Source organism: Drosophila willistoni (genome assembly GCF_018902025.1).
Source record: "Drosophila willistoni isolate 14030-0811.24 chromosome XL unlocalized genomic scaffold, UCI_dwil_1.1 Seg142, whole genome shotgun sequence".
NCBI classification, from domain to species: domain Eukaryota; kingdom Metazoa; phylum Arthropoda; class Insecta; order Diptera; family Drosophilidae; genus Drosophila; species Drosophila willistoni.
This window is the reverse complement of record NW_025814053.1, coordinates 403,740-419,870: the sequence shown is the minus strand read 5'-3', so window position 1 is coordinate 419,870 and position 16,131 is coordinate 403,740. Positions and strand designations below refer to the sequence as shown.

Sequence of the window (16,131 nt, the reverse complement as noted above, 5' to 3'; positions counted from 1 at the left end):
CCTTGATACGTCCTGCAACCTCAATTCTTGAAAGCTTTGTATTAGCTAAGGAGCCAGTTACTATTATTTAACTTTTATTAACCTAAGTTCACTAAAAATGTCTTAAAATATTGCAACAACTTCCGAACATTCTCGACTGATCAATAAATAACCTATTAACTCCCCTTAGTCGTTAGCCAAATAGATAATAGAAAATACTTTTACCAATAAGATTTGAAAACTAAAAACCCAAATAATAACTTTTAGATATCGTTCTAGAATTAATATATATATTAACATGGTCGGTATCTACGGTAGACCACAAACATGTAAATACATTTATTAAAAAGAAAAATGTACCTATAAAGGATCTAGAAAAGAATGGATTACACCAAAAGCTTTATTAGTGAACAGATTTGCAGGGGTTTTAAAAATTGTTATATTTTCTTCAAGAAAGATGACTTGTTATTGTTATTTTTGTGTAACATTGTGAGAGCCTTTTTAAAATCCCTTGTTTTGCTTTTCAAATATTTATCTACTTCATAAGATTTTCGGATATTTCTACTTGGATATGGTACGTTTCTCGATCGATAGTTTCTGCATGTTATAGTTATTTTTGAAAAAAGATAGATGATTGTGGATGATTTTCATTAAATTACTCAAAATGATAATCTTAATTGAAGAAAATGTAAAAAACTTGAGATGTAATAATTACCATGTATGTAATTTGTTTAACTTTTATTGCTTACGGTCCCAGGTACATACGGATCTACATAGATAAGTATGTATGTATGTATTTAGATATACAACCCGAAGTTAGACTTACTTAGGTTGAATCTGAGGCTAAGGCTTAGGTTCATGTTCAGTGTCTTTTTTTGCAATACGTGATACTCTTGGCACGTGATGTAACGTCACGTCATGTCATGTCAAATGGCTGAAAGAGTTTTTCCCAGAAAAATCTTCCCTCACGTGTGCCCCCACCAATTAAAAGCAATTTTCTTAGAGCATAATTATGCATTATACAAGAGACATGATCGTATGATATACGAGTATAGTGGTATGTGTGTATATGTATATTTATGTATGTGTGTATGTACATATACATATTTCTTAATGGATTCCTGTAAACAATTTTCATTTGATATTCGTTAAACAGATTGTTTGCAAGTGCAAGGGCTGAGGTTAGCTTAAGTGCTATTTATATTCGTATATATAAATATATATGTATATAAATGTTTATGTATATATGTATATATAAACAAAAAAAAAAAAACATTACAAAGATTCTTCTTTTCAACATTCGATGATGACCCACCCATACAGAAGCCATGAGAATTTTCAAATACAATACAAAAAAGCACAGAGAAAATATATATGTATTGTGAATATTCATGTTGTTCTTTTTGTGGAGAGATGGAAAGGGAAGTTTACGTTCGGCAAATCGAGAGCGTGTCCAGTAGAAAGACAGCTCCATTGATAATCATCAAGGAGCCGGCAGCTATGGCATTACGTTTACGATCCTTCTGCAGGAGGGCATCATGCCACTCATCAATGACCAAGGCACCGGAGGCCACAAACAGAATGCAGCCGATCAGCGAGATCAAGGCATTGAGACGTTTCTCCACAAGCGAGTTGATCACATGACCTGGAAAGAAGAAGGGGCAAGAGTTTATGTTAGTTGTAAGCAGATGCAGATGCTCGGTCCAATCGGGGCTAATCATAGTCTTCAGCAGACTCACCAATCAGCAGTACACCACAAATGATGGCGAAGCCTCCAATGGTGCCGCAAACAATCAATGGGCGTGAAGAGAGAGCTCCGTCCACCTCGTACATCACAATGCAGGCTATGGCAATGGCCTAAAGGTTGAGAATGGATAGAATAGAATGGGTAAGTAGCATTATTAAACTATGTTGCCGCATTTTTAGCTCACAAGAGATGGCAAATCTGATTGAAATTTGACAATATGAAATTTTAAAATTATTTAAATAGATACTATAGATACACTTTTTTACCTAGCAAACTATAGCCAAAAAAGTTAAGAAACAACGAGATTTTCTTCACTAAGTGTAAGAATACTTTGTGGCACTTCTTATGGCAGCTTTATTAATATAATGGTCCAATCAAAACCCGCAGGAACCTATCTCTGACAAAAAATGTTAAACTCCCAGTTTTATCACAATAGCTCTTAATCTAACGATTAACTTGTACAACGGCTAAGATGAATATTGGCTCTTATTCTTATTCTGATCAAGAAAATATATGTATACATTATAGGATCGAAAACGCCTCCTTCTCTGCGTTACAAATATCCTTTGTAAGCCGCGTTTGAGGTGGTTAACAAAATCAAACAAATCCTGCAGTTCTTTTTAAACACACGTTATTACACTATATTTCATCATTAATATTCCATACATTGTCCGTGGTAGCGAATCTGCAAAAATGAATTCGCATTCTGCGGGGTTACTAGATCATCTGAACAACAAAAAAGGCTTAAAATGTTTAACTGTGTTTTACAACCTTTTTCCCCTTTCCTTTGCGCAACGCTGTTTTGGGCCAAAGTAGTCATGGTAAACTTTTCCGAATGTTTTCTTCTTCATCATCCTTTTCAATATTTTTTTACAAAAATAAGTTAATCTGATTTAGAATTATGAATCTTATAAAATTTGTTTAATATATCTATATTAGTCAGTCAGAGAGAGACAGATAATAATCGTATAAAATTCTTTCAAATTTCAATGTTATTTCACATAGTTCGCGTTTTATTCTCGTCAAGCATGAAATATAACAAATGTATCTGCCACAAAAATCGCTCCATTGGCTAGACAAAATGCTGCCGCTGCCAAAATACTATTTTTATCTATATCCACGGTAAAGGAACCCAGCCAACGATCCAAAATGATGGCCCCGCTGGAGATGAATAGGATGCAGCCGGCCACTGCAAACAGTATATCGATGCGCCTATCAACTTTGGCTCCCAGCAGATGACCTAAAAAGGCAGACAGTCATTTTCCCAGTGTCACAATGACAGAGTGGCGTTAACGATTAACTTTACCCAAAGCCAGAGTTGCGCAAATGATCGTGTAGCCGGTGAGTGTGCCACAAATTAGCATGGCCTGGCTGCTATAGGAATGATCGGCAACGCTTTCAATCAGAATGATGCTGGTCATAGTGAAGGCCTGATAACGATGTCCGAGAACTTTTTAGTCAATTTTCAGACGGACAGACAAATAAACACATTCAGCCAGAAGGAGAGTGTGGAAAGTAGAAAAACAACCAGGATATGACAAAAAAGTAAGGAATAGGATATAGAAATGAAGCTCTACATAGAAAAGCAAGTCGACTTAGTACATACATATACATACATAGTTATATTTCTCTGAATATTTAAGAATAATATTATTTAAATGTGTAGGATAGAGATAATTTGAGTGTATAATCTTTTGTAAAATTTATTCCATTCCCTCAAATGGGAAATCTAGATTTGCATTCCAATTATTTAAATCCTTTGGGTTCCAAGAGTGCCTAGAAATTACTCTACCCACAAATTAGATAATCTAGATTCTAAAAAAACAAATTATGAATATTTTCTTTCATTAAGTAGTCTTAATGACACAATGTCGTTCCGTTTTAGACTCGAAAATATTATATTTATTTATTTATTTATCAAACTCGCCAAAATGTTTACCTTCTGGAATTTTTCGACTATTGCAATCAATTTTGGCACACTAATTAATATCGACTGAAATACCAAATTTCAAATCCGACTAAAAAAAGCCAAGTTATGCACTTAAATGCTTTTCACTGTATGGGCCATTAGGCCAGAATTGGCTGTAGTTTCTAGGAATTGAATAGTTTGTACAATGTTTTAGAATGAGTTTATTTCTTTAATTGTTGGCTTCAATTTTGATCTCTCTTGTTGTAGTTGACTGGTGTGTTGCAGAACAGTGTACAGATCGGAGGAGGGATTTCTTAAGGATACGACTGTGAGTTGAAACAGTGTGTCCTAGTCAGATTCTAGTTTAACGTGTCGATTCGGAGGTGTTCGGTAGTTGGCGTCTTCTCTTGGCAAACTTCTTGCGATGCATTGGTGAATGTTAGTTCTTTGCATTGATTGATGTTTACTTTAGGGTTGTTTAAGATATCCGAGAGGTTTTTTTTGGTTTTGCCAATGCTTTCTCTACTGGATGTTACCCCGTGTCAAGGACAATTAGCTGGAATAAGTTTTGTTGTCGAGATCAGTTATTTTTCCAATACATAACAAGTTAAACATGTATTTTGAGATTTTGGGATTCCGACACTGTCGAGATTTAACATTCTTTGCAGTTAAATAATCTTTAGCACTCAGCAACTTTTATTTGGAAAAATATAAAGAAGTTTTGGAATATTCCGCGAATAAAACAAATCCTCAATGCAAACATTGCTTGGTCACAATTTTTAAAAAACCTTAAAAAGGTTCTTATGTAAGGTGAAATATGTGGCTGTTTTAATAGTCAGATACTATCGCTGTCTTTATGTTCTTTGTGAGAATGCTTTGTTTCCTTGTATATATTGTTAGTAAAAGGTCTTGGGTTAGAGTAGAGAGGGATGTGTGAATTGTTGATTGGCTGGAGGTATACCTAAGTCGGCGAGACGACTTACTTACTTCATTTTTAAATAAACTTGATCATTCTATATACTATACGAGTCTACATACCAAATTTCTCAAATCTCCAAGATCAAGGTGCTCATACTGACAGATGAACGCGAAAAAACTTACCCGCCCTTTTCTACATACATATATGTACATATGTAAGTAAATGTAGACCCAATCCATATTTCTCCGAAAGTAAAAGCTAATAGCCACCCTTTTTCCTAAGTATGTGTTTTACTCATTATGCTTTCAAAGTAATGGAATGCAATGCAACAATTGAAAATACCTTCTTTAGAGAATCGATGTATCTGATTCTGGCCATCTGTCAATATTTTAACAACGATTGAGCAGAAGTCTTCAACATAAAGTGACGCACATGTATGTACATTGTACATACATATGTATATTAAGAACATTAAATGGGTAACAGGTGGCCAACATTTAGTTGCCATAATCTTTTCCACGCTTTTTAATACAAAAAAAAAAAACATTTAACTACCAGAATACTTTCTCTTTTAGTCTACAATTTGTTATGACTTTATTCATGAACAGTTACCTATGTACGTATGTACATATGTGTGTATGTATGTATTGTAGTAGAAGCATATTTGTAGTATGTATGTATATATGGTAGATCCATTTGATTTCCGGCTACTGTGTGGACATATGCTTTATGGATATCGACCATAAAACAATAAAAATAACACCAAAATAAAATTAGATGAAATACGATTGCCAAACACAAATGGCCGATACAATATTTGGTAATTATTGACATATCTAACCATATGTATAGATATATATGTAAGTGTAAATAATAGAGGGTGTATCACACACATACACACACACAAAAATATTATTTATAGCGGCTAATTCCCGTTCTTATCTCTAATGGTAAGCCATATAGAGCTCTTAATGACCTTTCGCTGTCATATTTCCCTCTCTTCCTTTTAGTTGCCTTTGGCTATGCGTCTGTCATTACAAAATAAACATCATAATGGTTAGATGGAATCGTTGAAAGCTTGGAAAGAGAACGGAATGGCAGGGGGGGGGATAGGGTATTAATGTTGCATCCTTCCTGCCAGGACATCAATTAGCCACTAATTGATTGATCCATCTAGTTGGCAAAGGGTGCGGTCCGTAACCGAGGCTAAACAATTTGACACGCCATTTGCCATTTATCGTCCATATCAATATTAAAATAATTTTCATAATTTGATAAGCAAATTGGCTCAAGTACTTGAGGTTGTTAAGCGATATGGGGCAGGGAAAGAGATACGTATACAAATTGACGTCCTAAATCACTTAAGTCATTAAATTTACACAATTTTCAGTATGATGATTTATGAACACTTAACAAGAGTATATAAAATTAATTTAATTGCTTAGTAGTTAATATAAACAACACTACAGATTGAATAGTCGTAATCCATTGAGATTATATTCGGACTTGCACATCATAGATTTTTATTCTTCAAATGAGTTGGAATTACCATTTGCAAGTTTAATACCCATTATTTACATACAAATGGGTACGCATCCAAAGTCCGAACAATAAAGGTTTCTTTATCGGTTTTGTATATTCTGTGCATAAAAAAATCATGAAAACGAATTATGAATCATTAATGACTGACTTAATCGTTGAACTCTCATATTAAAATGTGTTTTGCATATTCACCACATGAATGCTTCGTTCCATTCGTATAAAAAGTTTCATTCATGTGGAATCCAGAAATTCATTAAACTATCTCAACACCTTTTCGACACCCTCGATTTACGATTTGTGAAACAAATTTTTATGGGAGTCATCTACATGAATATACAAGGAGTCATCTACATGCATATACAAACAAGAACCATTTGGTATGGAAAGGGATTTAAATTATGAATAATTATGAAGAAGAAATTGTAGGATAAGTTCGAAGTCCCAATATACCATATCAAATATATTTTGAGGTATAAGGGGCTACGCTACTAAACGAAATAAGCTCTCTGTCTAAAAGACGTCTGCACAAGTTTGTATGTTTGTATGTCTATGTAAGTACATCGATTTTATTAGCCAATTCATAATTTTCAATTCTTTTAGCCAATTCATTATGGCACGGGCTGACATGTCATTGACATTGGAGCCAGCCAAACGCAATGCCAACGCCCACATAAATAAATAAATACATGAAACTTTGAAGCGAAATCGCTCAACAGATTTGCAGTTAAAACATTTATTAGCTCGTAAATGTATTTACGAGCAAGTTGCAAGAAAATGTTCGCTTACCGCATTGCAAAATGCCAAATAACAATTGGTCTTATCTGCTGGTGGAATGGTGGAACGTTCTATTTATTGTTATTAATTTTCGTTTATTTCTCTTTTTGTTTCGTGTGCGGTTTGGCTAGTTTTTGCTTTTTGGTTTTTATTTTTTTGCTTTAAGCCCATTCGCATGACCATAGGCATGGAAATATTTACCTAAGGACTTATGGTTTTCACTTTTATTTGGGTTTTTTTTATTATTTCGTTGTTCTTTGTTTCTAATGGTGACTAATGCGGCCGGCCGGAGATAATTAACGAACTTAATCTCAAATTAGCTATTCTCAACGCATATTCCTGCTTGGGTATGTTGAATCTCTGAATCTTTCTATCTTGCGTTCTCTCTCTCTCTCTCTTTTATACCTCTTGTGCACACCTTTTCGCCTCCACGCCAGACCGCTCCGATTTGTTGTTTATTCAATGCAATATAAGCGTCGACCTTTAGGTGTATCACACATGGCGTATGCGTAATTTTTTGTACATGCTTCCAACCTTATGACATCATCATTATGATGGCAGTGATGTTCATGATCATCATACACATTATATTCAAGTCTATTCCATAGGCCGAAACAAAGATAGCCTAAAGAATGCCGCAATGACCTCAGCTCACAAAAAACTTCGCTACAAATTGTTGAACATTTTAAGCTGTAGCTTTGGATTTTTGTATACATATGTACATATACATATACGTATACTATATTATATATATTATATGTGTACAAATAAGTATATACTACATAATCGTGTGTATATATATGGCCACTGGATATAATTTAGTCTGGGTATAGTGTAGGTGTGGCAACGATATTCATGATGTGCATTACAATTGAATGGCGATTTCAAGCGAAATACATGACCCAAAAAAAAGTGATTTAATCTAGGGAATGAGCTAATAAATAATCTCTAACCAATTCCATAAAGTAATGACCAAGTCAAGGAATAGTTAAACTACCAGGCAATTACTTCAAGTGTCTAAGTAGTTTCACTTTCATTTCAAAAAAGAAAGTTTTTCAGCTGTATTTCGAAAAGAAAAATATTAAATAAATAACACACACATATATTTTTTTTTGATTTTCTGTCTCCGGCACAAAAATCACTATCAAAGATTCTACGGGAACGGATCCAAATATCTACCAACGGATATCCGGCTTATTATTATTTTATTTTGTTTATAGTATATCAATATGAAAGTATGCTGAAACAAATTTCTATATTTAATAATAGATTTTGTGTTAAAGTATTTTTGGGATGTTCTCATGGTATTAAAGCATTAAAGTCAATTATTTTTGATCTACTAAAGAACTAATGAATGGAATTGACTTTGTAAGTGTATTATGAAACAATTGACCTATCTTACATAATGTAGAATACCAATATTAATGAATTGCAAATCATGAGAAATAATTAGAATAATAGTCAATGATATTGACTTGACTACTTTATGTACATATGTATCAATTTTATATGAATTTTGATGCATCATATGCGCTAATCTGGATTAATACTGAATCATACATACATATTCACATCTGTATGTATATCTGTGTGTATGTATGTATGTACATATATATGGCACAAGTACAGTCAGCACTGGGTAATTGGAAAACTGATAAAAAGCCGCTTGCATTATGAGGGGCAATTTATACAAATTTCATTATTAAAAAGCGACAGCTGGACAAAATTGGCAAACGCTAAACAAAAACAATAACAATGGAAACTGAATTAAGCTGATATGCCTTTTCTTTTATTTTCTTTTGGTGTTCTTTTTTGTATTTGTGGAAATAAACAAATTATTGAAATGGACTTGTTGTTTGTTTACGGAGTGGTGACATCATATTGAGACGACAAAACGGAAGAGAACAAATCCAAAATTTGTCTTAAAAACAGACAAGAAGAGTCGATTCATGACATCATGCTCTATGAGAAATGAAAGAATTAATTTAAAATTACGCACTAAACTCCAACAAATACATATCTCGCACTGAAACCAGTTTCAAGAATTCTGAGAATAGAAAACAAAACAGAAAGCAAACAAAAGCGAACACATGATGCAAGAAATTTCAACAATAAGACACTGCGAATAACATTGGATTATAGTGCGATAAGGCAACAAAACAACAACAGGAACAAAAGGGAAGATGTGCGAACCTTGAGCTCAACCAGTGATTTACCCCATTAAAAATCAACGGATGCTGGACTCCTACGTCTTGCATCCTTCTTCCTTCCCATTTCCCAATTGAAAAACTTACCAGCTCAATGATTTTCAGTAGCAAACGGTTGTTAAACTCCATTGTAGATGATTTGTTTTCAATACTAAATTGTATTCGATAATTTCAATTTTGTTTGTAGCTGGTTAATTTTTTTGGATTTTTGTGTCTTTTTTTTATTTGTATCTATCAGATGCGTGTGGATTCCAATTCCACGGCGTGCGAAATCGAACTGAAACAACGCGATTTTCCCCACTCGTGTCCAAAGCTACAGGGCAGGCACACAGAAAGCCGATGGAGAAGTTAGTCGTTCGGCCAGCAGCCGATAGCCGAAAGCGTCAACGAACAGTTCGTTATCAAAGACAACAACAACCTGAGGGACCGAACTACTTGGCTACAATTCAGCCGTTGTTTTTCCTGAACATGAAGTGCTATTTAGCTGAATAAGGAAATTTAGAGATCCAAAACTTGAAGATCTGAAACTACTTTAAAACCACAATATTTTGCAATACTTGAAGGTGTAAACCGAACCCAGTTATTTAACTTTTAAATAATAAGTCGAATTTTTCATTGCCTTAAATTTGTTATAAAGTTTAAATGAACGATCCAAAAACTTAGACAAAATTGTCATGTTTATATATTTAAGTAAATAGGAATCAAAACATGCACTACCTTTGGTAATAACAAGAGATTCGGGCTAACTTCGGAATTGCCCAAGATCATATAAGTAAAGATATATTAGATATACATACATAATTACATACATACATATACATGATTGCAAGTTGTGATGCAAAACGCCGCTAAGTAGGTAAAAGGGGCAAAAATTCGCCAACAGGCAAGCAATCAGAAGACGCAGTAGGTAAAAATATTTAAATCTTGAAATAGTTGAAACCCTTTTACCAAAAGAAAGAGAGGGAAATAGTTGGGCTGTTGAGAACACCTTTTTGCAGGGAAACGAAGTCGATCTATTTTTAATCCGATTTCGATAAACAATATCTCAGTCGACGGGAAAATTAATTCACTATCTTTCATTGTTCAAGTGTAGTTATACTTTAGTGTGACTTAGTGACATAAAGTGACGCCAAACAGGAAGACCAAAAAAATACATACAAAATTGAATTTTTTAATTGGCTCCAAATTGGACCCTGGGGCCAAATTGACAATTTGAGGTATGCAGTTTATCTTAGTTTTGCTAGACCTAAAACTTTTTCTTATGGTCCAAAGGTCTTTTTTTTTGCCGTGTCCGAATTTTGGGGCTTTTTATCAAAATTCATTAAAAAAAACTGTTAAAAATTTACAGAACGTCATCTCAATAGAATAGCCAATTGAACGCTATAAATTAACATATCAAAAGTTTCACTAACATTAAATGACAAGCGAATGAAATCAGAATTTAAGGTAAAAAGTGTCTCAAAATTTTTTGCCGCCACTGTATGTATGTATGTATGTATTGTTTAAGTGGTATTCTTGACTGGGAGCCTATTTTAAACTGTCGTAGCAGACCCAACTCTTGTTATTTACTTACTCATCAAAATTCAAGATGGTAAATGTATCTATCGAATTAAAGATATAAAAAAAACTTCATGTAACTGACTTCGTGTTGTGCAGTGTTAATCATTGTCATTGTTTTCAACTCGATTCTGTACCCGATCCAACCAAACCCAAGTTAAACATAGTGTCTTAATGCAAAATGCAGCTTTAGCGGTCTACAAGGAGTTTACGTTATTTCAGATTGACGGGCACAGCTATATGATCTGGTTTCGTCATGCTGATCGAGGATATACACACATATGTACATATGTACCTACTTTATATGGTCTAAAATGAAAATATCAATAAACAATCAATTCAACAATTAAGTGTCAATTGTTGGCCGATTTTCAGAACTCGAAAACTCGTGTTCTTCAGTTTGGTCTTTTGAATAGATATCGGATTATTTTGAAAACAAATATTTGGAGTTTTTACAATATAAAAGTCAAGGATTAAGGTCAAGGTTTTCTGGTTCATATATTTTGCCATTATTGTCCGCCCTAGCACTTACGAACCTCCTTTTTGCCCTATTTAAAAAATTTATTTGTATCCCTTTTTGTACCATGTCGCCATCCAAAACTAAAATCAGTATCAATGGAGAATTACTGATCAGGGGCTGTCCATAAATTACGGAATCGGCCTATAACATATGGATTAGAGATGGGCATGGACCTCCCTTTTTAGGCACGGCACGGCCCAAGTTCGGCTGTTAAAAATTGAGGCACACGGAATTTTTTTTAGAGGCACGGCACGCACTGACACGGCACGGCACAAGTTAAGTATTTCATAAATGCTATTTTATATATTTTATACGGCTTTTACTGTTGCCCTTACTTGCTACCTTTTTTCATCCGACAAAAAAACACATTTCCTTATAGGGGGGATTCAAAAATAAGCCAACTAAGTGGACGGCATATTTCAATTGAAAATCTTGCCTGCCGTGCACTGTCATTTTTCGTAAGGGGCCCAACTCGTAATTTTTTTAAATAGGCACGGCACGGCCCACGCCCATCTCTAAAATGGATACATAATGTCATGTGGAAAAGGATTGTTAAGCTAATCCTAAGAATTTTATCCTCCATTTGTTCACCCTTACCACATTCAAAGTCAAAAATTAAGAATATCGGCTCAACCTCATAAAGATGATTGAGAAGATTTGAAGGTCAATGACACAGCCTGATTTATAATCATTTTACTTTAAAGAAATATAAAAAAACAGTAAAAATCTTCTTAACTAAACTAAAATATCTTTGCCTATAGTACTTAGGAATCAACCAACAGTTCAATGTCTCGATGAACTGCATCTGCACCTTGTCAGCCAACTATAGCGGCTCCCAAATGCGCCAGGGTACGCTCCATCTCAAACGTGTGGACATACTGAGGTTCTAGTGTGGACACGGCCCGTTGCGTTAGTAAATTTATGTTTTTAGCTTCACCATGGTCCCGCTCGAAGGCCAAGTAGTCCACCCAGACACTGGGCTCAGTTTTTCCAAAATGCAGGGCCATATGCTCCAAACACATCCGCCAAGATTTCAGGTTGGCAGAGTCCTGTGTCAGACAATGAAAGTGAGTAACTGGATGAGTGCGCTGTATGACTATGCAACTTACCCTTATAGTCAAAGTGCTCTCAAGTTGAGCCATTTCCCGATGCAGTTGGAGAGTTAGGGGAGGCTGGAGGGACAATTTTTTGTATTCTTTTCGTGCAGACTCAGGAGAGTTTTCAATCCAGAGATAGCGTAGGTAATCTGAGCGCAGTTCTGCGAATTCCGGATATTTAGATTTACAGGCCTCCGCATAAATGTTCTCCAGTCGTTCTCTATTACTTGGCGAACGCTCACGTGTGCGATAATAACAAATAACACTCCGCCATAGGGGAAAAGACTCGCTGCCCATAGTCTTTTGGATTTTATGAAACACCTCGTAGACCTGCGGCTCCTCGTCGTTAAGAACGAGCGTGTCCATTAGAAGTTGATACATTTCAACGGAGGGATCACGCTTCAACGCCTCATTGAAGATTTGAACAGCGGTTGAACAGCCAGCTGGTGTGGAACATAGCATCTTCTTCAAGGTAGAATAGTGACGGATTGACATTAGCTGGGAGCGATGGCCCTCCTGCAGTGCATTGGCCAGATACTGCTGTTTTAGGGATCGTTCCGATTTGGAGTTCGTTTTAATAGCTAGAAGGGCATCTATATATAGGTTCCATATTTCTTGGGTTTTTAATAGGTCAACAGCAGTCTTATAAACAGTCGTAAATAATTCCAGGCGGCCTTTAAAAGGGCGTTCGAGTCGAGTTCTCTTGAACGCCGGCTCCTCTTGTTCAAGATCCTGCTGTTCCATATCACCAAGATGATAGCCCCGCAATTCCCGCTGTGCCAACAGATCCCAAAGCAGAGGCTCTCTGGGAAACTTTTCCTGCATGTCGTGAAGTATATTTCGCTGAAGCTTGTTGGTTATTTCATGATGATTTTCGCAGGATTCCAGTAGCTTAATAAAATAATCCAAGTGGGTGACATTTTTCATGCTGTTATTATAGACAGCTGCTACTCGTTCCAATTTTATATCTTGCTCGGAGAGCGTGTTATCCTCTAGATTTTTCTCATTATCGGCCAGAGCCGCTTCCGTGAGCAGGATGTCAAAGAAGCATTTATTCAGTCGCTCAGATGTCGGATGACGTTGCAAACCGCGTAAAAGTGTATCCTGGACTCGTTCTATGTTGAGGCGATTGTATTCATAGAGCCACATGGCAGCATCCACCCAAAAACTGGGTTCATCTCCATGATACTGCAAGAATCAAATTGAAAGTCCATTCGATATTTTGTTTTTTAATGCTGCTCACCTGCAGCATCTTCTCATAGATGCCCGCAACCTCTTGAGGATTATTCCTTTTGCTGAAATTGATCCAGTGTCCCCATAGGCGTCTATCGTGGCTGAATTTGACCAGAACTTCCCTATACAACCGCATAATTCTGACTGTTATGGAAGTCTTTAGTCCAGAAAGTTTTAAATGCATTTGCTCCTCCTTGGCAACAATAGTCTCATGCATTTGCTTTTCATAGACAATGAACTCCAGATAATCGCTCACGGTCAAATGACCTTTAGTAATTTTTTGAAACAAATGATCCCGGCGGCTAATGATCTCTCTGGAATAATTGTGGAAATTAGTTGTTTTCATAGCTTTGTGTCCCTATTGACTTTACCTCACTTGCTCGGGGGTAAATAAATTGTAGTGGTTCATCTGCTCGTACTCGGGCAGGATGCGCTCCTGCATTTCAGCTATAAACTCTCCCATTTTCTTAGATTTGTGTTTCTTTTATTTTAAATCAAAGTGTTTTATTTATTTCAGACTAGCATCTAAAACGAGTGCACGTGCAATGCAGTGTTATCGATATCTTAGAGACCGTCATTTTGATAGTTATAGTCACATATAGTCGTTGAATTTTCAATCCATCCGTGTTATAAACAACTTTAAAAGTCACAAGTATAACAACTCCGATTTAATAAATTATTAATATACATTTTTGTTGATATGAAATAAAACCAAGTTGTTCGTTTTTATTATTATTTTATGCTTATATTTTTATGTTAATTTGAATGTCTACATATATTCTTTATAGCATTTCTGATGATTTCATGCTCATCTGCATATTTACGAATATGCATATAAATTTAAAGTACAAAAATATTAAACAACAATTGACTGCACAGTCGGAGTCACAGTGAATAAAAGTCACTAGTTCATCGTTGTTATCGCAACCGCTGCCGATTCCATGTTATCAGAATTCGATAATTCGGTGCACACACACGCTCTCCCACACTTATAGGCGAACACAAACACACAAAAAGTTGCGAGAAAAGACAATAAATAAAGTAATTTACAAAGAAGTAAAACAAAACGAAATCAAATGGCCGAATTTTCAGTAGAACGTGTGGAAGATAAGCGAACGGTCAACGGCCGAACAGAATATTACTTAAAATGGAAGGGCTATCCACGCAGTGAAAATACTTGGGAACCGGTCGAAAACTTAGACTGTCCCGATCTGATAGCCACTTTCGAGGAATCGCTGAAGAACAACAAGAACAAGGACACAAAGAAACGTCTAGCAAGCACTGCCTCAATGCCAGAATCCATTCGTAGCAAGCGTAAGTCATTTATGGAGGAGGAGACCGAGGAGCAGAAGAAGTTAATTGGATTCGACCGTGGGCTGGAACCGTCGAAAATTTTGGGCGCCACCGACTCGTCCGGACATTTAATGTTCCTCATGAAATGGAAGGGCAGTGATCATGCCGATTTAGTGCCTGCCAAACTGGCTAATATTAAATGCCCTCAGCTTGTCATTCAGTTCTATGAAGAGCGTCTCACCTGGCACACTGGCAATGGCAACGGCAATGGTAATTCAAGTGGCGGCAGCGGTCCTAATGGTGGTGGCGGCGTCGGAGCTGGCGGCGACAGTGCAGCAAATAGTACCGGCAGTGTGACCAGACCCGGCAGCGTGGGCACTCCAGCTGGTAGCACTGCCGAAGGTGTCGAAGACGATGAGGTGGCCCCAAGTCCGCCAGCTAGCATCAACAATGATGAGAATGTGAAAGCGGATGAGAGTAATGGTGATGGCGATGGAGATGGCGACGCTGCGCCGGATGCGGATGCGGACGCCGAAGCAGATGGTGATGCGGACGCAGATGCGGATGGAGATGGTGAATTAAATACTGAATTGGGCAATGGCGAAGCTGATGACTAGGAGTGAACGAACAGCAAAAACTTGGTGTATATACACCATACACCCATAACACAAGCACACTCACACAGTCACCCAACAGATGCATGCTCTGTCACATACATACATATATATATATATATATTTAAGCATAAACCTTAATATCTAAGCATATTGCTTTTTGCGTACTTTTATAAGTTTAGTTAGATTTAGTCTCCCCAATTTGATGCTTTTTGTTAAAATTTTTTTTTTTAGACTTAGTTTGCTTTGAAATACAGACATACACACACAAAATGTGCAAGGTGAGCGAAATAAATAACTAGGCAGTATTGGTTTTTGTTTTATGTTGTTTGTTGCATGGTATTCCTTGAGTGAACCGCAACCTTAATCATAAAAAAAATACATTTACATTTTTTTATTTTTAAATTTTTCTGTAGGTATTAAGCACAATACGTAATATTCAGTAAAAACAAGTTGTCGTCGTCCGAGTTAATTATTTCGGTCACCTTATGAAAGTCCTTTTAGCATCCATATACATACATATATAAGAAAAATAAAGTCTCTGTTACATCTCAAATCCGGTCAGACGGGTTTTGTTGCATCTTTTCTAGACCTGAGAAATTATTGAAGCAAATAACACACAAGAAATTAAGAAGATGATAAACTTAAACTTAGTAAGTAGTTTTAAACAATTTTTGTCAACAAATAAAAAAGCGATATAAATTAAATTTAATTAGTGTAACATATTACATACATACAAA

At 35.9% G+C, this 16,131-nt stretch overlaps 3 protein-coding genes and 1 pseudogene across 3 annotated transcripts; 1 reads left to right on the top strand and 3 right to left on the bottom strand.

The window, feature by feature from the left end:
• Positions 1 to 361: 361 nt before the first annotated feature.
• Positions 362 to 9,348, bottom strand: LOC6652874 (protein snakeskin). Its single transcript, XM_002075175.4, has 3 exons — positions 9,165 to 9,348; positions 1,719 to 1,836; positions 362 to 1,624 (listed from the first exon to the last, which is right to left on the bottom strand). Exons 1-3 carry the CDS (start codon positions 9,204 to 9,206, stop codon positions 1,407 to 1,409), a joined length of 378 nt encoding a protein of 125 aa, XP_002075211.2. The 5' UTR covers positions 9,207 to 9,348; the 3' UTR covers positions 362 to 1,406.
• On the bottom strand, positions 2,726 to 3,511 carry LOC26529834 (annotated as a pseudogene).
• Positions 9,349 to 11,831: 2,483 nt separating the features above from the next.
• LOC6652873 lies at positions 11,832 to 14,044 on the bottom strand. Its single transcript, XM_002075174.4, has 4 exons — positions 13,856 to 14,044; positions 13,495 to 13,798; positions 12,264 to 13,439; positions 11,832 to 12,203 (listed from the first exon to the last, which is right to left on the bottom strand). The coding sequence occupies exons 1-4, from the start codon at positions 13,945 to 13,947 to the stop codon at positions 11,970 to 11,972; spliced, it is 1,806 nt and encodes a 601-aa protein (XP_002075210.1). The 5' UTR covers positions 13,948 to 14,044; the 3' UTR covers positions 11,832 to 11,969.
• A 407-nt stretch (positions 14,045 to 14,451) lies between these two features.
• On the top strand, positions 14,452 to 15,699 carry LOC6652872 (chromobox protein homolog 3). Its single transcript, XM_002075173.4, has one exon. It carries the CDS (start codon positions 14,561 to 14,563, stop codon positions 15,392 to 15,394), a length of 834 nt encoding a protein of 277 aa, XP_002075209.1. The 5' UTR covers positions 14,452 to 14,560; the 3' UTR covers positions 15,395 to 15,699.
• Positions 15,700 to 16,131: the final 432 nt, after the last annotated feature.

Excerpts from the sequence above, each read along its gene's own strand:
- LOC6652874 (XM_002075175.4), bottom strand. The coding sequence starts at position 9,206 with ATGGAGTTTAACAACCGTTTGCTACTGAAAATCATTGAGCTG. Across the intron at positions 1,837-9,164 it reads TACTGAAAATCATTGAGCTG|GCCATTGCCATAGCCTGCAT; the intron begins GTAAGTTTTTCA and ends CTCAACCTTTAG. Across the intron at positions 1,625-1,718 it reads TTGTGGTGTACTGCTGATTG|GTCATGTGATCAACTCGCTT; the intron begins GTGAGTCTGCTG and ends TCTTCTTTCCAG.
- LOC6652873 (XM_002075174.4), bottom strand. The coding sequence starts at position 13,947 with ATGGGAGAGTTTATAGCTGAAATGCAGGAGCGCATCCTGCCCGAGTAC. Across the intron at positions 13,799-13,855 it reads TTTACCCCCGAGCAAGTGAG|AGAGATCATTAGCCGCCGGG; the intron begins GTAAAGTCAATA and ends CAATTATTCCAG. Across the intron at positions 12,204-12,263 it reads AGAGCACTTTGACTATAAGG|GACTCTGCCAACCTGAAATC; the intron begins GTAAGTTGCATA and ends TGTCTGACACAG.
- LOC6652872 (XM_002075173.4), top strand. The coding sequence starts at position 14,561 with ATGGCCGAATTTTCAGTAGAACGTGTGGAAGATAAGCGAACGGTCAAC.